At 44.3% G+C, this 24379-nt stretch overlaps 2 protein-coding genes across 5 annotated transcripts in view; one reads left to right on the plus strand and one right to left on the minus strand.

Moving 5' to 3' along the window:
• Positions 1–4132: 4132 nt before the first annotated feature.
• The window catches only part of Syn (synapsin), a 38082-nt gene continuing 17835 nt past the window's right edge, over positions 4133–24379 (plus strand). The window contains exons 1-5 of one of the 2 annotated variants that reach the window (XM_076830829.1): positions 4133–4265; positions 5695–6121; positions 6321–6574; positions 6654–6789; positions 6964–7068. In XM_076830829.1, coding sequence (XP_076686944.1) covers positions 5774–6121; positions 6321–6574; positions 6654–6789; positions 6964–7068 — 843 coding nt within the window. In that variant the 5' untranslated portion in view covers positions 4133–4265; positions 5695–5773. The remainder of the gene's footprint in view (positions 4266–5694; positions 6122–6320; positions 6575–6653; positions 6790–6963; positions 7069–24379) is intronic. The other variant, XM_076830828.1, reaches the window with a different exon arrangement.
• The window catches only part of Timp (Tissue inhibitor of metalloproteases), a 28302-nt gene continuing 11013 nt past the window's right edge, over positions 7091–24379 (minus strand). The window contains exons 1-5 of one of the 3 annotated variants that reach the window (XM_076830840.1): positions 22261–22399; positions 10062–10188; positions 9901–9983; positions 9561–9797; positions 7091–8912 (exon numbers count right to left, since the gene is read on the minus strand). In XM_076830840.1, the coding sequence (XP_076686955.1) occupies positions 8691–8912; positions 9561–9797; positions 9901–9983; positions 10062–10188 (669 nt within the window). In that variant the 5' untranslated portion in view covers positions 22261–22399 and the 3' untranslated portion in view covers positions 7091–8690. Of the gene's footprint in view, positions 8913–9560; positions 9798–9900; positions 9984–10061; positions 10189–21970; positions 22400–24379 lie in introns of those variants that run through there. The other 2 variants (XM_076830839.1, XM_076830838.1) reach the window with 2 other exon arrangements.

Below are 24379 nucleotides of genomic sequence, written 5' to 3' on the forward strand. Positions count from 1 at the left end.
CATCTACTTGAAAATACAGTTCCACTAAATTCACTCTTCCGCTTATACAATAAAAAGCCGCTTCAATCGCATTTCGGCGCGATGAAGTATTAAAAGAGGAATTGTTTAAAAGAGGAGTAGTTGCTCAAAGCCATTATACCTAATAATCGGAGCTGCAGTTAGACACGATTCAAAGTTTCCTCCTTACATTTATTCCATTACGATTTATCACAGTTTCACCTGTTCAAGCTGGACGATCGTGTAATGGGTCTCCCGAGGAAAAACGACGGCGCACTGGGGAAATAAAAAGTAATTCGCGAAGAAGAAGAAGAATCACCCGTGACTCGCGTTCCCTTACGTAACGAGGCGAGACTTGCATCTGACGAGTACTCTAATCCTAATGAAAACCCAGACGCTCGTCTTCCAATCGAATACTCTTTATCCCGGAAAAATATCCCCGGCTCACTTTCCCGCAGGAAGAAAGGATCAACTCTCCCGGGTGCGTTTACCTGAACGAAAGGAAAAACCATCCCCGTGAATGGCACTCTCCCGTCTAAATTAATAAGCGCGGGGCCAGAAATCGTAATGCATAATAATCCCATTGTGCACGGGGCGAATATAAAACAGGACGGGCCTCGTGGATGCCAGTGAAACAAAGAAATTTTATTCCGGGACGAGAACCCGGTTCCCAACCCGCGTGCGACTGCCGCCGTCCGGGACAATAGGAATTTTATCTCCCGAAAGATTTCAAAGTACGATTTCCATGGGCACAAAAGCTCCGTAAGTGCAACGCCACAGAGCCGTACGAATATCTGGGTCGCTGCATTAATTCTTTCATGCACCCTCGCTGGCTCGTTGGAGCGCGGCCGGTCGAGTGGTCTTCGCCCGCTACACCGAGAAATCAACACCGCGAAGGTGTCGCCGTGGCCGGCGCGCTCTGTAATCCCCGTGGTGTCGTGATAGTGGTGGTCTGCAGGCACGGGGATAGTGTGTATACATCCCCCAGGCCTGCCGGCGGCCTGCGATACAGAGGAATTTTCGAAACGGCAGCCCCAGCTACGACGGGGGCACGACCGTTGCTGTAACGTGTAGCCTGACGTTTCATCTTCAGTCGGCCAGCAGGTGGAGCGTGTTTGACGCGCATCGAGCGACGTCACCCTGTACAAACACGGGCCGAGACCGGGCATATCGGGAAACACAGGGGCTCGTCCCTTTTTCTCCCCCTTTTGTCGTTAGCTCGCGGCAGCCTGGTGGGGATGATAAGGAGAACGCAAGCGCGGACCTATCGACCGGCGAACCCTCCGGGTAACACCCTCGCGATCCTCGGCCGAGGCTCACTGCTTCACCGGCAAACTAGTGGGTAGTACACGCACGCGACACAGGTGAGTACAAGCTTCTCAGATCTTAATGTTTCTAAGTGCACCTAAGATAGAGGTTTAAGGGTAAGATTAATGGCACGGGGGCGCCTGGATAGGGTTGAACTGTTGTCCGGTATGCGAACAGGACCGAGTCTTGGCTTTTACCCGTCGAATTCTCTGCTCGGTTGCGGCGTCATTCTGCCGCTGGTACCACGGTACCTCGCGTTCCGGGGGACCGGGGTTAGCCTCGGAAACGGTCACTGGGGAACCGTGGAGAACGGGGAATTGATTTTTAGGTGGGAGGCATTTTGCGTGCCTCGTTTCCGTTCTAGGCTAACGTTTAAGTAGATCAAGACCTCTTCTACTGTTAATTGGATAAAGCTGAGGCACTCGTGAAGATTAATAAAATTGATTTAGAGGTTTAGACGCATAGGGTCTTACAAAACTTGTTCGAGAAGATACGTCGGATTTAGTTATCGAGATTATGTAGGTACTGTTAGGTTTCGTGTTAGAGTTCTATGTTCAATGATAGACATAAAAACTGAAAATGACGTACGTAAAGGAGCAGTAACGTAGATGTTTCTATAATTATCTGTTCTTGCCAAGATAGGCTGCTTCCAACGACAGACAGTTCTAAATTATTAATTATAGTCTTCACGGTTTAAATTTACGCGGGAGCACATTTCACCGATGTTGATCGATGAAGTTGGAGCAATTGGTATCATGCTTTTCTCGGCTTTCAATGCAAATACTAGTGGACAGGTACTTGCAAATCAATTTCGTTAAAGCTATTAGGAAGATTTTTATAAGAAACCCTGATACTTATATTATGTAACAGAATGCTGTAGTTAAAATTCGAAAAAGTATTGAGCGTGAAAATATGTCTATGACTATCTCAAAATACTACTCTGAACAGATCTTATTAATTAATCACGGTAAGTATTTTGCAACCAACTGCCATTTTACCTCTTTGTATACATAACGTAACTGTACGCGCAGCTTTGGGCGGTCAACGCGCCTGCCCTTTCCTAACACCTAGGGACTCTTCCACCATCGATTATTACTAGACTCTAAGCCGAACTCCCGAGAGATAAAATGAATAACATAGACGTCTCGTTATATTAATATGCACATAACAGAACATTACATCAATTCGCGATAAATATCAGAGAAAGAGAAAAAACTAAAACAAAAAACAGAATTTTTCTGTAATAAAATTCGACGAAGTATATTAATTAAACAGACTTTTAGGCGTTTATATAATAAATTTTAGAATTTTGGCGGCGCAACAAAAGGGCGTGTCGCAAATTCTATTCATATCGAAGCTTCATGTTCCCTAACTTTCCACGACCATCAGCCTCGTAACGTTGTCAACAGTTTGGAACCTCGCGAACACGTCGAAATTGGAAACTATCAAGGTTCATTAATCGATCAGTATCGAGCTTCGCGTAGTTCAAACTATAAGCGAACTTCACATTATAAGCAACCTATTTATTGCGAAAGAAAAGCTAATTTCAGAGGGCTGTAAACAGATCGCGGTCAGCAAGAACGCGAGAATCACAACGGAGCCTGAAATTCGTTGAAACTCATTCGAAATTCAATTAACTACGGGACCTGTGAGATTAACTGAACGGCGACAGTTCGCTAACTCGTCACATGCAGCCTAAGCCGGGTTAATTTAGAGTTCCGCGACGCTCCTGATTGGCGAGTGCCTTCAGAGACGTGGCGGAAGCTGAAGTTTGTAGTAGCAAGGAAAATATTAAACTACCCGCCAAGTTTCCCCGTCATTGACGACGTTTAACATTTTCAAATCATTGCCGCTTTGCAGTCACGAATGTAGTTGCGTGTCGTGTCTCGAGTAAAGCGAGCAACAAATTCCATGGAAATCTAAAACGACCTTTCCCCCAACGTGCAATCAGTAAGACCCCCTATTTTCCCTCTCCTTTATTCACAGAAACAATTAGTTCCTCGCTGGGTGGTTTCCGCATACTCCGCGGAAGCCAGTAGCTCGTTATCGCAACTTCTTCATCGCTATCCAATATTCGACGCGAATTGAAATCGCCACTTGAACGCGGAGAGGCAAAACACGGGGTCATGTAAAAATCCAGCGGCATGTAAAGTCACGCTGCGGCCGTATCGATCAGCAGGATATCGAGCTGCACATTTTGCCGTGCTACATTTCTGCGGGAGAGGTATTCATCTCGCGCGCACGTAGAATTTGCCTGCTAGTTTTTACAGCGGCCCGCGGTTTCCTTCGCTCGTATAAACTCGACAGTGTTACCCATTGTGGAAGCTGGTGTATTATTTGTTTTCCATCATCCTCAGTCTTCATTATCCACCCTTCATTGTTCAAGTGAAATTCATGATAACAAGAAGCATTGAGGAATACACTAAGATACGAGTACCTGATTTTCCGATTTCCCCTCAAAGTATGACTATTTACCTAATATCGATAATGGTACGAAAGTTAGACCCCGATGGGACGCCACTTTCATTAACCCACCCTCGATGTTTCCCATTGCAGATTTCAACTTGGATTGTTTAGTTTGTCCTTCCTCACCTCTCTTATTTCATCCTTTCCTTTCGGGTTACCTTACGTTGAAATTTACCCCGGAACTCGACAAGAGACGGAGAACATCGAATCGGTCATCGGACGGGCAACACCAGGCCACTCGTCCACCCTGTCCCCGATCTCCGCGCCCAGCGACACGGGGAAAACGGACGTCTCCGCGTGCGCGACCGTCCGAAAGGTGAAAACCACAGAGAACCCGCGGTACTCGTTAAGGGGACGCAGTCGGTGTTAACCAGCAAGATTACCGGCCGCGGCGGTTGCGCCAAATACTGTGGTACTTCTCCATCACCCGGCAACATTTCATTCTCCAGCTTTCGGCAGTCCTTCACCTCCAATGTTAACTACCTGAAACGGAGGTGAGTGCCTCCCGGCCGAGTGACGTTGCATGCGCAGAACCACTTTGTCCCGATGGAATTCCTGGAACTTCCCTCTGGCGGGTTGAAGAGACTCGAGGAATTCGCGACCGTGGCGTTTAAGATCGCCGCGATACGCCTATCTTCCGCTGGCAGATCTGACTAACTTTTTCGATGTTTCGAGAGCTTTTACGTAGATACTTAGGAAGTTTCAGGATACCCCACTTGTACAGGGTGTTTTGGAACTAGTGGTACTAATCTGATCGGAGATATAAGTCTGAAGCACTCTGTATAATATACCTTATTAAAAAGTTACTCCTTTTGTCAATGTTATTTCAGCTTGAAATATTGTTCAGTGCTGTGCAACCTGTGCAGGGAAGAGAACTGTGACTCTGTCCCTTTGAAATGGGTTTATTGAATAGATATCCACATCTAAGTCATTACAATAAATAGAATTACTCAAAAATACAGAAAATAACGAGGGATAGACAAACTTATGCTCGCCTTTTTCATTGAATCAACAAATAAAGGAACGTAAAGAATGAACGACAATCTCGACACAATGTTGTTTTAATGTACGTCTGGATTATACTCTATGGTACAGTATAATTATACTGGTCGATAGATTGCTCGTTCAATTAACCGAGAGCTGGTTATCTGATTCGTCCCCTCAACTATAATTAACAGTATTATTCGAGTTTCACAAGTTGCAAATCGTAGGGTGGTAACTTTAATTGGCAGATCATAGCTTAGGTACTTCATTTAATCGAGATTCCACATATTAATTGATCCTTGGAGAAGAAACGCTGCTATTTTTAAATCTCAACTTCTCACATATGATAAATCACGATGTATGCTACGCATGCGGATCGTTCGGAAAAATCGCTTTTGGTATCCTGCGATCATAGCCTGAAGCTCGATATTTTACATATGGATGTCATTAAGGGACTCTAATACTTAAACGAAGTCCGATTAATCGCTGTGTTCGTTTTGTAGAGTTTAGTTTAATGTTTTACTCTGATTACAATGCAACGCTTACCGAACGCATTCCAATTTCATCTTGCGCGCCGCTGGACAAGCTCTCGAATCGCATATATCAGCCAACTCGCCGCCCAATTGTCCCACGGGGCAAGAAAGCGCCATTTTCATCTTGCAAACAGCACAAGCGACCGCCAGACCCGCATTTCACGCGCGGCATCGCAAACCACGCGTCCAGGCGCATCAGAACCGCGCGTGTGTGCCACCGTCATCCGTCACGCATGCAAACTTGCAGCAACCAGCAATCGTCCATCATCGCCGAACGCCATCCATGCCATCCACCCTGAGCACTGGCTGTTCGATGTGTAATTCAGATCTGTCAGGCAAAGAGCAAAGAACGTGAAAGCAGCGGGTTAATTCGGGCCGATTGCCACTATCACGACCACCACCATAGTTTGTCTTCCAGGTTCTCGTCAGGGGATTTGAGCTCGGAGCTCGACGATGAACCAAGCACAGACTCCGGGCTGGCCTCCATGGCCAGGGATTCGTCCCAATCGTATCAAGGGGTACCGGAACGGCCGTTGCAATCTCAACCAACGCCAGTTCCAGCCACTAACCAGCCACCGGTACCTGGAGCACCACCACCTGGAGCACCACCACATGGAGCGCCACCACATGGACCACCACCACATGGACCTCCACCACATGGGCCACCACCACATGGACCACCACCACCTGGACCTCCCCAGCCTGTCGGCGGTGATCTGAGCCTCAACTTGAGGCCCGGGTCAAGGACTACCAGCGCTCCGTCGTCGCCAGCGAAGACACGGGAGAGTTTGCTCCAGAGGGTTCAGAGCTTGACCGGAGCTGCTCGCGACCAGGTATGTTCCAGGGGTATTCAGGTCTTCTTCTGGTTAGTACAGGTGAAGATGGACTTGCGTTTCACAAGTGGTACGACTCCGTTCACTTTCATTTCTTCCTCTAAGAAATTCTGATCCTTCGGGGCTTAATAAACACTTATAGCTCATAGGAGATACTTGGACTGCTCGAAGTTACACAGACTTTAATTGTCGCAATTAGGGTGCGTCCATTCTGGGAGCAGCAGTGTCGGGCGCAACCAGAGGCCCATCGTTCAACAAAGATCGATGCTTCACTCTGTTGGTGATCGACGACCAGAACACCGACTGGAGCAAGTACTTCCGTGGTCGTAGAATCCACGGCGATTACGAGATTCGCGTTGAACAAGCGGAATTTCGGGAATTGTCGTTGACGGCGAGCGAGGCTGGCACCGTCGTGTCCATGGCTGTTTATCGTAACGGGACTAAAGTCATTCGGTAAGACGACATCTCGAGTCTTCTTGAGTGGATTTTAACGACCGAGGTATAAACGAACGGGGGGATATTCTGTTGGTAGGTCCTTCAAGCCTGATTTCGTCCTGATACGACAGAACTTAAAAGACGCGGGGGAAGACAACAAGAACCTTCTTCTGGGTTTGATGTACGGAGGTGTCCCCAGTATTAACAATCTCACCGCCATTTACAACTTCCAGGTAAATGTCGATCGAAGTGTTACTAGGAACACGATATTCCGTCCCAAATGCCTAGTCGTGAGTTGGAAACTGCTTCAACGGTATCTTTTAATTAACGTCTGGAAGAAGTTCTAGAACGTCCAAAGTTCTATGAACGACATTAAAGTTGGGTAATTGAAAGACTCGTCCTTTCAGGATAAACCTTGGGTGTTCGCGCATCTGCTGGGTCTTCAGCGCCGTTTGGGAAAAGACAACTTCCCTCTGATCGAGCAGACATTCTATCCTAACCATCGTGAAATGGTGAGTAAAAGTCTCCATACAATGAACGACTACGAACCTCTCGTTTATTTCTCCATCGATTAAGTAATATATAATACTTACAAAAGTTATCAAATGGAAGGACTAAACTAAAATACGTTCCCATGCTAGGAAATGTGTAACTCCCTTCATATCGCGCGTTTAGTATTTTGTACTAAAATTTCTACCCACGTCCAGGGACTTGTTTCCAGCCGCTCGTAAACGAGAAACAATAATCACCCTCAAATAGAGAACTTAACTGGTTAAAACATCTATAATATGACGCTTAAGATTTACACACCGCCTCTGAATAATAAAGCACCGTAATCCTTTGACCAACGGAACATGTAGCTTTTGAATGCTGTCAGGCCTTCTTTCACGGGAATATACATTCGACGTCGTGTTGTGTCAGTATTCAGAGACTTACGCGATACTACACTAAACATTAAATACCGTTTAGCAGCTTCGTACACAGATAAGGCTACATACAACGAAAGAAAAGTGAGAATAATTTAAAAATGCATAATATACATCAATAGCCTAATATGTACAACTAAAGGGATGACCGATAGACGTTGAATTACGCTCGCTGCACTCGCTGTCTCAGATTTCAAATAGCTCGAACGATTTACATTGCAATCGAGCGTACCAAGTTTAATTAAACGGAACGAGGTTAGTAGCATTGTTGCGATGGGAAATTAAAAGCTTGCCAGAGGATGTTTACAGCGAAGACGCTTTCATTAATAATTCCTCTTAAGGTGAGTAAATAGAATATTGAACAGTTTCGCTCGGCGCCTTTGATTATTCAGATATGAAAATACCGACAGGTTGTATCGAGGAAGTAAACGGGAATTAAATGGAAAGCTGTCGATAACGGGGGGCTCAATGCTACGGACCTCGAAACGTTAAGGAATAACTTATAATGGAAATGCAAAGCAGTTTCAAGTGTTCGTCAGCAAATTATATTAGGACCTCTAGAACACAGCGTGTATCAACTAGATTTCTTTCTTCTCGTGTTTATCCATGAACGACTTTTGTACTTGCTGACACAACCCTCCAATTAATACTTTTGGTCGAACTCGACAATAAATAGAACGCAGTAAGATGCAGAGACGCAAACACTTAAGTCAAGAAATTAATGCTACTTTTCGCGAATAAATACAACTTACATGCCACTTAATCGATATCAAATATTTTAATCGGTGGTCACTGCAACGCTCATTATAATCGCAACAAAATCGTCTGCTCCGAACAGGAAGATCACATCGAATGACCTATCAAAGGAGCGATTTCTGGTCTTTTCTCGAGAAACTTGCCGATCATTCGATTTTGTTGCGACTATAGTGACAGTCAATTTTGGAGCCCACTCTGGTGCAAATAAATAAACCCTTCTTAACGGAACATTAATTTTTTGACGACACCACGCGGTAAAGTTTGCTGCGTGTTTAAACGCTACTCGCGCGATACAATGAACCACGAGAGACTCTTACGGAGTTTCCAAGTGTAATCGTAACGAAAAGCGGCGCTGCGTGACCAGGCACGAGCAACGCTGATTTCCCGCCAGTATACCTAATCGATTTTTTCTTGTATCCGTGGAAATACCAACTGCTTAAATGGGGAGGAATTTAGGGTTCCCGCAGCCTTTGTTGCTCGCGTTTCCGTTGGTATTCCCTGATGCAGTTCTTGTAAGGGACAGACGGAGTCCAGGAACATCCACCTGGCCCAGCCATGCACACGCCGTATTTTTCTTGGCAATCTTGAGGACCTGGCGAGCTTTCCCATAAACACTGCTTCCTTCCTACGCTCTCCAGAACGGCTCCCTTCCTCCACCATGGTGTATAGCCAATCTGGAGCACAAAGAGTTGTGGAACAACATCCTTTACTTGAATATTTCTCTCTCGAGAGAGAGCAGCAAATTACTGCCACTTTCAAATATGAGTCTAAGGTATCGGAAGTTTCATCGATCAGTCAACAGGGCAGTTACTTAGCAAATGGAAGATCTGAGTTCGAATTGTTTAAGAAACGAACGCCTTTTCTATGTCTTTACTCTGGCGAAGACCAGTTCTTTCTTAATAGATTGAGTTATTTATGTTACAATTTGCGATGTAAAGTTTCTATTAACCCTTCGTGGTCACACGAGGTGCATCACAGCCCAAGAGCAATTTTTCAGTTCAAATATCGCGCCTTTATGATTTCCAATGGGGATTTATCGCGAAAAAAATATCGCTATTTTCCGCAACCGTGGGAAATCGGTCTTCTTGAACTAAAAATTGTATCATATCAAACTTTATATTTCTAGGAAAAGACTATTAGAGCATGATTGTATGAGTATTACGAATGTACAGTTATCACTCAAAAGTTAAAAGATTCTAATATACGAAAATGCTAACTGAAAAATCACGCTGAGGTGAACACCGTGTGATCAATATGTGATTATAAGAAAGTGTGACCACGGAGGGTTAACCATCACCTGAAAAGACTACTTTTTCACTTACCTCGCACGCGCAACCACGGTGATAGAGACCCCTGTAGCCTTTCCGCTGTCGGCTGGTCACGTCAGCCCATCTCATCGGGTTGCTGCAAAGCGACAGCCCGATTTTTCCCTCGATTATCATCCCGCTCACGAGATACGTGTCGCCCAGTCTTAGGTGTACTCCGCACATACCGCTCATCGAGGGGCTCCATAAAATATTCTGCTTCGAGAACTCGTCCGGATTGATGGTGTTCCATTGCTAATGAAACGCGTATCCATGTTAGAAGGCGATCGCCTCTATAAAATGGCCGTGAGGCAGCGGAAGTCGTAAGAGCTAGAGGAATTTCCATAGACGTACGAACCTTGAAGACTTTGTTGACTTTCACGTTGTAGGCGATCTCGTGCTCGCTCACGAGCTTCACCCTTTTCACTCTCACCACGGCGACTGTAACGACAGAAACGTGATCATCGCTTTTAGAGAGATTGATAGGGACTGAGTGTTTTCGTTTCGTAAAACACTTACCATAGTCCGAATTGCAAAATAAAGTCTGGGGATGGCTCAGCATACAGCTGCACCCCAACACCCTTTGCACCGGCGCTAGAGCTAACGCGATTAGCAGGAAGTACGTCCAAAATGTTAACTGCCCCATCTGAAAATAAAAAAAGGTAAAACGATTTTGAATTAGAGCGAAGATTCGTATTAAAAGTAACGAAGAAGAGTCACCGAATGAATAGTATTATCGCTGGCCAGAGATACGTGTGAATTATAAGATGATAAGGAGTACAGGAGAAAATGTTTCTTCGCTGTGGGCAAGGTCCATTTATTATTGAAATCCGATTACGTGTGTCCGAACGATTGAATGCGGATGTCACCTGTCGGATGCCAGCAGGCGCACAACTTTATTCAACGAATACAACGGGAAGCTCGTTAAGTCGAGAAAATGCGTTTGTTTTTTTTTATGAAGGAATCAGATAATCGTGGCAGTGAATCAAACTGTCCCTAAACATCTAATTTCAATTTGTCATTGAGCCAGCTAAATCTAGCGCCCCCGTCGCCCACCTACGGACCTTGTTAATGCAAATGTATTCGATCCTCCGCGCGGTAGATGCAAAGTGGATCTGGATTTACGTGTGAATTCCAAGAAACTGGCGACAAACGATTGCCGGCGATGCCGTGAATGCACTGCCACAGAGATGTGGGACCTTAAACTCCTCCGCATTGATAAATGATTATAAGCAAGTGAATCGTGAATTAAGAACTCCAATAATTATAGTTAAGCTGCTTTAAGCCGAGCGGAGTAAAATATCTTCGCAATTGAAAGTGGAAACATTCGGGATTCTGGACACGTTTATGGGTTCGTTCGCGGCATCAGGTTGCGGATCGAGAATAATGGTGGAGGATTCCGTTGAGGCCGATAAGTACTGCGGAAGCGCACTAATGCGACCCAGTTGATCGACGCAAGCTGGACCAAATCTAAATATAGATATAAAACGGCAACCGAAGTCGAACACGTTCCGGAAAGCGACGTGTGAGCCGCCTAAAAGATCGTATTGACGATGCGTTTCCTTGGACTGCGAGAATAGACCTGTGGACAGCCAGAATCTAGGCAATTCTAACGGAACCTACAGCAGTCGCGGAATGCTCTTCGCTACCTAGACCCAGGACTGCACGAACCAATGAATCTCCAACGAAGGTTCTATCATCTGCGAACCAAGTAGCGGTATTTAATAAACTTTGGTATCTAAACAAAATCTGTGACGATATTGCAGGGATCGATCAGCTACTCGATACTTCTGCTTGCGGAAATACACAGCATTGTCCTTTAAAACGCAGATCCCTTACGTCAGCATGAAAAAGCGTATCGCGCATTCTATTAAGACCAATGCCTTACAGAACGCGTTGCACGTGTAAACCCATCGAATCGCCGTATCGTTACCGTGCTCGAGCAGAAACGACATCGATACATCACGCGCGAAAGCTCGGCCACTAAGCGTAATGCGGTGTCACGAGCAAACGCAAGTGCATTTACTGGGCGCGAGTAACTGTGCATGACAGTTGGTGGGTGCACCCGGTGGCGATCGTTGTTTAACACGTGTTTATGCCGAATTTATTCTCACCCGCTGAACCCTTCGCTCGGGCGACGATAAAGTTTCGTTGGACGATCGTTTCGGAAAATTTACAGGTTCCCGCTGACATCAGCTGCGTCGCGAGTGGAATAGTTGTTGATCGCGAAGGCAACGCGGCTGAATTAGACTGCTTCGCGGCTCGAGCGCTGAAGCGCTTGTTAGAGTGTTACATTTGGCACAATTCTGCTTACCTGTCAGTTTCGAGGCACAGTTTGCGATTTCATTTTAAACTTGCTATTTCGTTATTGAGTTAATGCTGGGGGGTGTATGAGGATTGACCATTGTAGATGGGAACTCAACTGATTACTAAAATTCATATGTATCTTAAGGGAGAAGCCCATATAAACGGCTTATTTTTGTATCATTTTTTAAGAATTTTTTTGCAAAGATACCAATGCGCTAATCCTTTCGTGAGTTTAAGTGTACTTTATTTAACATTATAACAAGTAATACAAATGTTTATAACAGTAAAATTAGAATAAATACAAAAGAAATAGAGCAGTATCTGAAATAGGTTTTTTTCGTGTCTGTAGCGTTTCTGGTAGTTATGTGAAACAGACCAATAATTTTTTTTTAATTTATGTGCCAATTGTAAGAATATGAAACACAAATGATGTAAAAAGAAACGCATTTTTCAAAAATGACGGAACTTTTAAAATACTTTTCGCCAAAAAATCGCGTTTTATTTGTTTAAAAACAGTAGTTGTAGTTAATAATTTGGTTAAACGTTGTGGTCTCTTCCTGTAGCTTACTATACACATGTTGTTGTTTGTTTGTTTTTATTGTTTTCCTGTGTTCTAAGCAGGATGGCGTTTCAAGCTTATTTTTGCTTATATTGTCCAACGAACTATAGTCCCATTTTTTTGTTCTCTCCTCTCTCCTTCGGGTCCCAGCAGCAGCAGCGCACCGGGAGAAAAGTGGTCTCCCATCTTTCCCCAGTACACCGCCCCGTGATGCTTAACTTCGGTGGTCTAACGAGAACCAGTGTTTTCCATCACGGCTACGGCCGCTGGTACTATACATATGTATATGAGGCATTGAGAACAAGATCGGACTAACCGAGATTGAGAAAAAAATGAATCTTTCCTATTTTATACGATTAGTACAGCATACTGGAATACATTACCGCTACTAACTCAATTTCGCGACAAATATGCCGGCTAGTCCGTTGTTGTTCGCAATGCCTCGTAGAACCTGCGTTCGCAGAACCAGGCTATAACTAAGAAACAAGAAGTTCGCGTATCTATGCTTATTGTTACGCAGAGTATGCCTGTAAACATTGCGCCACTGCTTTAGAAGCGTACTGCGCTACGGAGGGAAAGCTCATGATTCGAACGCGACTAGTAGAGTGTGAACTGTGCCGAACAGACAGGCGCATAATTGCACAGAGGAGGATCCGCAGGCCAAGTTCGTGGCGCCCACACCCAGATGATACCAGCGATATTCTCACATGGCATTCATCCGATGCGCTTCATGCATCATGATGCAAAACGGATTGATTGGCCGGCTGATGTCATAGGCAGCCGTACGTATATTCGCATTACTTTTATTTCCGCCGGCAATAATAAACAGACGGGCAACGATGGGTCGGTGCACGCCTCATGACGCATCCCGGTGACGATCTCTCACCGGTTCCACGTGATTCGTCACACGTATCAAGATTTATTTCACCTTAAATTGAGTTACGCCGCGGCTCCGAGGGCGACTTATACGACGCCCGTAATCGTCCGCGTAATTATCCGCCTCGAAGTAAGCTCGTCGACGTACTTAATGCAGGTCGCAACCCAGAATGAAATGACCATTGCTTGACACGGAAAACCGATTCGATTTCTCTGGACCCCCACTTCGACCGTTTGCTTCCGATACTATAGGTGCGGTACCTCGAGGTTCCAATTGTCCGTCACCTTTGCCTCTCCACTTAAAACTATCGTTGCCATTTGGAAAGCCCGTGCAGTTGCAGGAGCAATTGTTACCTCAACGCGCTTCCTAGTTTACGGGCAAGGAATATCTGTTGGTTTTAACTTTACGGACAAGTGCTTTTCGTTTAATTGTTATCGTGTAAAGACCTCAGACGGATAAGACTGCGGTTGATTTTTCGCGACAGGAAATTAAGAGATTAAGCTTATGGTTTCTTTCTTTCAGCAGAGCCTGTGTAAAAACGTGTTCCCTTTCGCTGCTGTCGAATAAGGACCCCATTAACATTTCGTGTTCGCGGAACGAACAACCGTAAGTACACGCGGGGCCGGGCGTACAATGTGCAGAGTAATTTACGATCGATAATTCCCGTCTGAAACGGAGATTTGTGATTGCGCGATGGTAAATAAGCGCGCGGGCGCAAGGCTATGCCAATTAACCTTAAACTCCGAATAAGATTATACACGATGGAGGGCTGTTAAACGTAAATGAGCGCCGGCCAGTGTGTACTCGCGTTGCACCTCATACTTATGGTAATCCAACATGAGCGCGCACTATAAGTGCAATATTATAACTCTCCCGCAAGTTTTTTCGCGCCTAGTACAAGCGCGGATAAGCCCCGCGATAATTCACCCACCGGCCTTCTCATAAACGGCGATTTATCGTCACGCAGCGATAATGGCTCGGAATTTGTTCGAGCTTGTAATACAAATAAGAATCGGGGGAATCGATAAACATCCCGCAGTAATATTTACCCTGTTCGTTGTCGATACCCTCACGTATCGTTCGGGGGCAGACACTTTGATTCGATACTTTTAACCTGGCGGAGCTGGCGCCACATTTCACAACACCGGTGGTCCGCCAGAGCCACACGAACTCACGTATGCTTTCTCAAACATACTCCAGGAATATGGATTCTACGTCTCGCAAAGAAATATTCACAGCTAAGTAGACAATTACATCGCTGTGGAGTGGAGTATTGATTTTATCGTGTTTCTTTTTAAATTTTTATCTGTTCTTTGTTTTATTTGGTATTCTGATTTTTTTTAAGTTAAAAATACGACTTCCGTTTAAAAATAATTCTATATTAAAAACTAAGAAGCGATGTAGTTGTCTTTAAAAAAGACGGGACAGAGTAAACGATTAGTATTATAAATAAGTATTTTTTTATTCGTTTTCATTACTCTGGTGACACCTTTTACACAATAGTTGCACTTTGGAATGTGTTTTGCCAATGAACTTTTACACGCGCGTTGTCCTTTCTACAAAATGACCAGTTTTTCTCTTCAACGCCTGTACATCCAGACTCAAAAACTGGAATAAAAGAGGCGGCGATTTTTCACAAAGTGCAGAAGGCATAGCTAGAGGATTAGAAAAGGGTTCAAAACCGATTGGTCGCTCTAGGTGGAAGAAAAAAAATAATTCACAGCTGTTGTAGTTTTTACAACAGCGCGGATAACGACAGATTAAGGGGGAGGCCTACCTAGAAGGGTCAAAACAACATATGCTTCTTCGGGAATTTTTTCTAGAAAAACCGATGAACTTTTAATATTAAACATTAGTCTGTTGGAAAGAGTACATCTTACGCTTTGCGATGATAACCGTAGTTCGGCGCAGGATCATCTAAAATTGAAAGTTCAAATTTTTTAGATAAAATATGAAATTATCTAGGCGCTATCGGGCCCGATTTGGGAAAAATTATTTTGAGACAAAATAGCGACTGTGTTGAAGCATTGATATCTGGCAAAAAATCGCTCGTAAGTGTAAAAAAAAATCTAGGCGAAGAAAAAAGGAAAAGCTTTCGATAGCGCTTAGATTTTTAACCCCAAAATAAGCCTGCAAAGCCTCGAGTCAATCGGTTCATTAATTCTTTAGGTATGTGTGTCACCGACTTTGAAAACATGAGTTTGAGAAAAACGCGTTTAAAGTTTTGGGTCTGAGCGCTGCACCGAGGAACACCTACTTACACTCGTATAACTTTGTCAATTTTGGTCGGATTAACACTTCCAGGGAATATTTTCAAGATGTAGATACTTCAAGAAAATATAAAAATCGAAAAATCGATTTTTCGAAAATTACTAGACAGGCCTCCCCCTTTAAGGAACCAAATCATTGTAGTAGACTATTGAATGTGATGTTTATTGAAGTGTTATGCAGACGTAGCGAAAGCTTAAAGTCAGGAATGAAAGCCAACGACGATTGATATCGTTGGAGTATTCTTAAAGAATTATTCGCCTAGGAGGAAACATCTTGAGATCCAGCGCTAAGTAGCTGCTGCGCAAACACTTTATCGGAGTCAACGGCTATTGATTGGGTGTTGTCTTAGCGGGAGCATTAAAATCACACGCGTCCCGTCAGCACGTGACTTTACGTAACTCCGCGGCCGCGAATTTATCGGCGCACACCGGCGAAAGGTGTATTTCACGTCCTGTCGCAACGTTTATCGCTTTCGTATATCTTCATTAAAGCGGGAGGGTCGGAGTGATATTGCATGGGATGACGTCGAACGGCGATAAAACGAGAAACCACCGCGGGTAATATCGACGATGCCTCCTTCGCCGCCGGTTTTAAGCCCCGGCCAGGATTCCGCGAGCCTCTTAAGCAAAGAAATGGCTCCCGAATTCGCAGAGCAATATCCGAATGTACCGCATAGCGGCAGTCGTCAGAGCGCGTCATAATACGCATGCATCGTCAAAGCGCACTTCCCGTGATCGTCGTGCGCTAATGTGTCTACAAGATCTTTTTCTACCTACGTGTCTACTTTCTCCGGCCTCACGCTTTCGTTCGTGGGTCTCATTACAACTCGCCGGCTCGTTGCTGCGAGCTTAGTATCATGATCGATGTGTACACGCCGTCGACTTAATAAATTCCTCGCTTGTTGCTTCGAGAAGTTTCAATGCTCGAGCAGCTCGAATCGACAACTGGTCAAGCTACTTTAAGAATTCGGAAAGGTTGAGAATTTTCAGTGTACTCACTCTGCTCCAGGCAGTAATAGAGTATCGGAATAGTTAGTCCTCGATGCCCGTGCCCAAACGGAAGACAGACAAGCGGGTGGAGCCATCTGCCTCTGACACTTCACAACGTGTTGATACACATTTAGCGGTGAACTAGCTTGGAGGTTTGGCAGGCGATCTAGTATCGAAATATCACTGCTAGGTATCCAGCGATCCTCCCACTAACGTTTAAATGATTTTCAAGCATTTCAGGCACCTTCGTTCAAAGATAGAACCATTTGAGTAGGTGTCACTCGGGGTAGGCGTAATAATTCCCCGCAAAAATATGGCCACGATGATCATCTCGAAAACTAGTCGCGAGGCTGGAAAGACAATCGAAGCTATCAGACACCGTCTTACATCAGACATTCTTGCAGCTGTTTACAGTGTACAGTAGGCGGATTTACGCGTCCATTAGAGCACGTTCTCAGCGAGTTCTTGGAGCTCTGTATTACGTTACGACCAGCATCAGCAGCGTGTCATATACCGCCAGGCGAGTTTTGAAGTTCAGCACTTCGAGGGTGAGCATCGGCCACGTTTTCGACCACGAAAATCTCCGTGCATCTTGTCGCCGTGCAGCGCGAGAAGCGTCGAATGCGGCCAAGCCGAGGATGAGGAATCGCGCGGAATTTGTAGCGCGTAAATTTCAGGCAGTCCGAATGTTGACGGTTTTATCGAAGCAGGCAGGTTTCGTGAGCTGATCGGGCGATTCGGTTAGAGTGGAAAGGGCGTGGAACAAAACCTGTTCAATTAACATTTCCCTACCGCGGCAATGGGAAAGAAAATTAGCGATGACAGTGCACGCATGGTTATACAGCGGCACACGGTCGTTATTTATTTTACGAGGCACAGATGATCGAGGCAGGACCATAAATATATTGAAAAATCAGCATTCTTATGGATTTATAGGTTGCTGGACGACAAATGAGCAGGTTGAAAATCTGTTGAAATATTTGCTCCGCTATCCAGCGCGTTTATATTCCCAAAAGAATTGCTGTGCGTTGAGAAGACTGTTAAGCTCCGTTTAAGTGATAAGAGTGGATAGAATTAATCATGAATTAAGCGATTATTCAGGGAAATGATTAATCATCCTTCGATTCCGGTACACCGATCGCACGATGTTCGAACGAGATAATTCTCAAACTGTATTCAACGAATGCTTTCCTTAGAGCAGTGTATACATAGGAGCGAAAACAAATTCAAATCCACGTTATCGTGACTGGAATCCATTCCACGGTATTAGTTCTTCCTAGAATTCGTCTTGATAGTGTTAATCCTCCACGATTCATTTTAATTCAGAGACGAAGTAAGTTCTTTCTAAGATATGAAACAGCCGCCTCCCTTGCTATTCGGATTCCCTGTGCATTTATAGATTCAGTAAAAAGGCAACGAAAAAATGGCTATTGTGGATCTGCTATGCGTGGCGAACACTAAAGAAAATCTTGCCCAAAGTCCTCTCCTGTTTCTCCCCTCGAATTTTATGAAACACGTTTGATCCACCGTCGACAGTTGGTCACGAGCTTTTATTATCATGTTAATAACCCAACCGCCCGAAGACAGAATCTTGAAAAAGCGAATATAGCTCTATGGTTACACCGAAAAGCGGAGAGTGTGTTGAAACGTAAATTTTCATCGCGCCAATTTTCGAGATGCGAAATTGCGTTGGGGGATCTATCAGAATACATAACGAAGCGCATCCTATTAAAAGTAATAATAACCCTTTAGCGACCAGAAGAAAGATTAGGCTTCCACGGGAATCCGGGGAGAATTTATAGGGAACCGACGTGCATTTTTCAGCAGTCGAACATTGTGATGACGATCACGATGGAGCAATATTTTATTGGAGTACCATTTACATCAAGGCCCATTTACATATTCATTGATCATCAGCTTAGCGTTCTACATTAAAGTCGGGATGGAATTTTTTCTTAATGAATCGACACCTGCTCGTCTTTGATAACATGTGTCGATTATTACTGTCAACTCGCCGTCAATGTTAACATCAGTTCGAGGACTACGCAGCGAATAAGTGGTACTCTTTCACAATTCAAAAGAAAGCTTCGATACGTTTGATTAATGTTAGTTGACTAGATTCTCGAGTTCTCGACTGTACTGCCAGCCCTAGAAGCTAAGTAGTGTTTGCATATAAATCTCTGTTTTAAAATTCTAATAATTTCTGCATAGTTCAGACTCCATTTACAATTCTGAATTGATTGACGTGGTTGACAGAAAGAATTCCACCCAACAGATAATGTTTGCAATTCTTCATATTTTCTCATTCGAACGTTAGATTTCTCGTGCGTGAAATTGCAGCGTACACGGTAGGGACAGAGAATCGGGGCGATGTAATTTTCATGCACACTTAACGGGAGTGCGAAAGAGGCAGTCGTTTATGCGGCTAGTAATTAGCATCTTTCACAGTCGGGCCAAATAGCATGCAGCCGTTTTCAAATATTCCACGAAGTTCAATATCGCGTTCGCTAACGATGTAATCGGTTCGATGAATATGAATATTATTTTCGTATATATTTCATGAATTTAATTCAACGCGCCTCGTTCGCATATAAGTTTTAAAGGTCCGGGCACGATGGAGCAGGATTCCGTCGCCTGAAAACGGTTTCCACGTTCTCTAACAAGGGAAGATCCCGACCCCGAAAATTCAAAAAATTCTGAAACTTCGTGAATATGTAGGAGATTTCCACCTGATCACAACGAAATTTTTGTTTGCTGCCCAAATTCACTCGAAGGGGGTGAAATTAACCCCTGTAAATTTGGCTATTTTTCGATTTTCTGTTATAACTCGCGAACTGTGAGAGATAGAATAAAAGTTTACAGTCAAAAGTTACGTCTTTTAATTCGATCTATCATTTGGCGAATAAATTATTTTACAGTTCACGAGTTATAACACAAAATCGGAAAATAACCGGCTTTTCGAGGGTAAATTACACCCTCTTATAGTGAATTTGGGCAGCAAACAAAAATTGCGTTATAATCAGAAGGAAATTTCATACATATTCGCAAAGTTTCAGAATCTTTTGAATTTCCGGCTTCGGGATGTTCCCTTGTAAGGCATATTACATTTGCAGAGCACGAGCAAATATTCCCTGCGATCGTTATTACAGTCTGAGTATGACATCAATCGATAAGACGAGCAAAGCTGGGAAACCGTTACGCAAACGAAATGTGCGTACATATCAAATATTGCAGACACTGCAGGCAGCCGCAGTGAAATATCACCGTCAAGGTTTTCGCATGTTAGTTCTGCGACCGATCCCATCGCACTTTTACTTCTGTTGGTATGCTCCTGATTGCTCGAAGAATGGATATTCACAGCGATTCGACGGAAATGAAATACGTCCGAATAATTAGTGAAATTCGAATGCTGGAGAAAATTTAGATGAAAGCAACAAACTCGAACTTCTCGAGCAGATGACGAACTTGTGACTCGGTTATCATTGTTTCAGTAACCGTATCAAATAGTCCGAGCTATAGTGAAAGACATGATCGCGAAATTGCTTCAAATTGGCCGATTGTCGAGATAGTTGCAATTCATGCCATTACTCCGAAGCTTCCGTTGTATTAAAAACAATTATTGGCCGAGCAGCAGCGAGGTGAATAGAGATTTCCCCAGGAAAACAGTGGAATCATTATACGCGCTGGATTCTCGGCGGGGACGCAAGTGCGTACCGCGAATGCAGATGCACGGACAAGTATTAATTAGGCGATCGATCAATCGCTAGCAGATGAATGGTCGAATAGGCGACGCGGTGGCACGGACCGCACGTGATTTCGAGTCACCGATCGTCGATGATGTATCGATGATATAACGCGTCTGCAGAAATGATTCGCATTTTCCGCGCCATTTAGGGCGAACAACGTTCGATTGACGGAACGATTTAATAAACGGCTGTTGAGTTCAGAGAGGCGCGGTGTCCCGGCGCTGTTCATTTCGCCAAGTGTTGCAAATTGATGATCATGCGCGAGATAATGACAGACTCGCTTTACAAGGTGTCTTTCAAAAGCGGCACGTAGGACAATGCGTCGAGCAAATACAATCGATACACGTTCATACATACGCGCAAGCGAGGCTTGTGTTTCCGCGGCACGCTTATCGTCATTATCTGATATCGGTTCAGAGGCACTGATCTTTTGAAGATCCTCGTTCCTTCTGGACTGTCACTTAGGGTTGTCGCCTTTCTTTACAGGAAAAATAACGTAAATTTGCTTTCGTGGAGCATAAAAAAGTACGCTCGAAAAGTCAACAAGTACATTTTAATCTTATTAGTTTTTATTTCTTCCAAACATATTTTTTATTGATTTTAACATTACAGGGTTACTTTTTATCATTTTTAAGTAGCTCAATGGCGTTGTTGCATTCATATAAAAACGCATAAATAATTCGTTCCTTATTAAATTAAGAGAGGCCTTGTTTCTCTCATCCTGCCACTTCACATTCATGGTAGAGAAAACTTTCTCAGTAAATGCTGCGGTGGCAGGAACAGGCGGAAGGTAGGGAATTACTTTGAGGTGATCATGGTTTGCGTACGTTCGGCAACTACGTACAATAATATTGCGTTACAGTCCACGTAATATCATTAATCGTGAAATAAAGTATTCTCGCATACTTTATTGTTATTTGAAAGTATATTTACGTATAACAACGCAAGATACTTTATTTTAAAGTACGGGTTGCAATCCTTCACCTGTTGTAATTCAAAAATGCATCGAGTGCAGTAAATAAGCATGACTATTGAGCATCTGACAGGAGTATCGTAGGTACTGTGTACGTGACCTGCAATCGAATGCAGGGAATATAGTTTCTCCACAGAATTTTACGCAAATCCTCCGTGGATGGCATTTATATTTCAGTGGAATTGAATACTGTCGGAAACTGTATGAAGTTTCGCAGGACGTGTCAATTATGGGGTAGGAACTGATTCCCAGAAGATCTGTTACTGTTCTCTGTCGTTTATCATACCTCGCGTGACCTTCGAGTCAAGTAAACATTATTATCTGATAGGCTGCATTAAAATGTACAGGGCGCTTCAGGAGCTGTTTGCCATATTGCAGAAGCGTAGGTGACGAAGAACTTTCGTTCAGCAACTACAGGCACCGGGGATTTTGAGAAGCTGAGAACACCTTCTAATTTCTTACTTATCCACCTCAGTTTGTTTACTTTTCTGAAAGACAAGGCGCATGCCACTTGCGATAATCCCGAGCGATCGTTTGAAAAGGAAATGGAAAAGAAGCATCAACATTCTCGAACATGGAAAGTGACTTTCGACGTGACCGCGCATGAGTCGGCAGGCATCGGTTGCAGACGCTTGTTGCATTCCATCAGCGCAACATTTGCAAGTTTGCCCGTGACTGTCTATTAAATTGAAGTGGATGAACTCACTCTGGCTTCCCGGGAGCACTCGAATGCCTACAAAGTTGTGGATACACGACGCTATTCCTATTTATCCTGCACGCGGAGCAGCAGTCAATGGTCCCCCGCAGGATTCCACGAGTCTTCGCGAGCACTATCACTGAAACGTCTGTGACGGTTCCGCGAGCAAGCTCCAAAAATTCGCACAAGCCGCCACGTCGGAACGGAGTTAATCGCGGCAACGACGCACAACCGTCAGATGAGCCCAATTCGCATTCACCTCGCGATCGCGGGACGGTCCAGTCGCAAAAGGAACGAACCTTGACGATCCACAGTGTTCGCTTCCAAAAATAAAAATTCGCGCGGCCTGCGGGCGGAGCGGAGCAGGTGGAGGCTTCTAAGACGCGCGTCAAAGCAGAACTGCCCCAGTTTCATCGTATTACCGCTATTATATTCCGCGGCGGCATCCGCACGCGCGTGTACGCATGAGCTCTGAGCTCATATGCCGCGTGCGTACGTGCAGCGATGGTCACGGCATGCGAAACCCCCTCGCTTGCTCGCCGCTTCGCTACGTGTGCTCCGAAAAAGGAACAGGAAAGCGAGCCGCCTGTGTATCGAACTGCGATTAATCATAAATTTGGACGTTGCGTCATCCTGAGCGGGATACGTGCTTGGGAGACGCAGTCAACGAGGGTGATTACGTCGATTCCACCGAGCGTAGAGGATGGATCGGTCCTGCGAACACGATCCACGCGCATCGATTCATTCACGACTCGCGTATACTTTCGTGTATTGTATTTCTGATAAAATCGGGAGGTTCGCTGGAACGTGCATCACGATCCGTTGAGATCGTAGCAAGCGCTTTTTATTGAAGAAGTTCGATGATTTTGTAAAAAGGTTCCCTTTTTTGGAACCTCCTTTTAAGGGGTATTCTGGTATAGCGCCATTTCTTGGGCAATGAAAGTAAGTGTACTACACAACATTTTTCCTAAAATCTTAATCGTCCTTTTAACTATATTTACAATTTTTTTTGTCGTGAAAATATTAGTTTGTCATGTCTGTATGAAGACATGAAAATTGTGCGTTTTTCAATGATGCTGCCATGAGTCTGTCCTTCGTGACAAGTGATTAATGAAACATTTTATTCAGTAAGAATATAGGTATCGACTGGACCGAGATTATTCATTGAAATTAATTTTTCACAAAGTGGCGTCATGTTGGAGAGATAAATTCGTTTTTTTCTGGCGGACTTTTCTGTTCAACATGACGCCACTTTGTGAAAAATTAATTTTAATGAATAATCTCGATCCAGACGATAACCATATTCTTACTGAATAGAATGATTCATTAATCATTTGTTTCAGATATCTACGAAGGACAGAATCATGGCAAAACGCACAATTTTCATGTCTTCATACAGACATGTCATACTAATTTTTTCACGACAAAAAAATTTGTAAATATAGTTAAGAGGACAGTTAAGAATTTAGGGAAAACTTTGAGTAGTAGCCTTACGTTCATTGCTCGTAAAAAATTCTGAAGAAATAATCATGAAACTCGCGCGCTAGACCAGAATACTCTGTTAAACCTCGAAAGCATCCTTCTGTTCTGGAAAATATGAGCACTTACAAATGCGATTTTTAGTATGCGAAGGAAGTGTGCTTGAAGCTGTGGTTGAACGCAATCTGGGATACATTCTGCGGCCAACTTTCATTCGTGTCTCGAGCCCGGCTCCATATTTCAGGCAGCAGGAACAGAGACATCAGCATCGGTCCTTTAATTACCCTCGCGGACGAATATCCCCTGCAACTGTCCGCCGCGATTACTCGATTAATCATGAATTCGGACGTGGCGTCGTGTAGCTCATTACCATGCACGAAATATCTTAGCGACCGTATCGCGTGGCGTGCGTATTTTGAAACGGAACCGACCGATACCGAGCGCACTCGATCCGCCGATGGCAGAGCGAAAAGAAAGAAATCGAGGGAGAGCCTGGCGCACTTTCAAAGCTGGATGGCAATGGATCTTTCATAATTCTATGAGTTCGCAATGTTCGCGTAGCTACGCGGCCCTCTATTATTAATCGCGCGCGTAACATTCGGACTTCGACGTCCCTGCGAGACGCGATTTTCGCTGGGCCACTTAGCCGCTCGTGAATCAGATCTCACCAGAGCCAGACCGCGCCGCGGACTGTTCTACTTGAAAGTAATTAAGCGGATTTCCTTTATTTATGCAACGCGTAGTCCGCCTGCTCGAGCGTCGCATCCAAGTAATCCTTAACGCGTTATCGTACGAGCTCGTAACAGCTTGTATTCGGTTACCGTTGTCAGCAAGTATAACTGCATTCGAAGTCTTATAGATTTCCGAGATTCTACATCTTTACACTGCGCAGATTTCGCGCAAGCATCTCATTAAAGGAAAGATACTTGTTTCCCTAAG

Source organism: Andrena cerasifolii, chromosome 2, assembly GCF_050908995.1.
Source record: "Andrena cerasifolii isolate SP2316 chromosome 2, iyAndCera1_principal, whole genome shotgun sequence".
Classification (NCBI taxonomy): domain Eukaryota; kingdom Metazoa; phylum Arthropoda; class Insecta; order Hymenoptera; family Andrenidae; genus Andrena; species Andrena cerasifolii.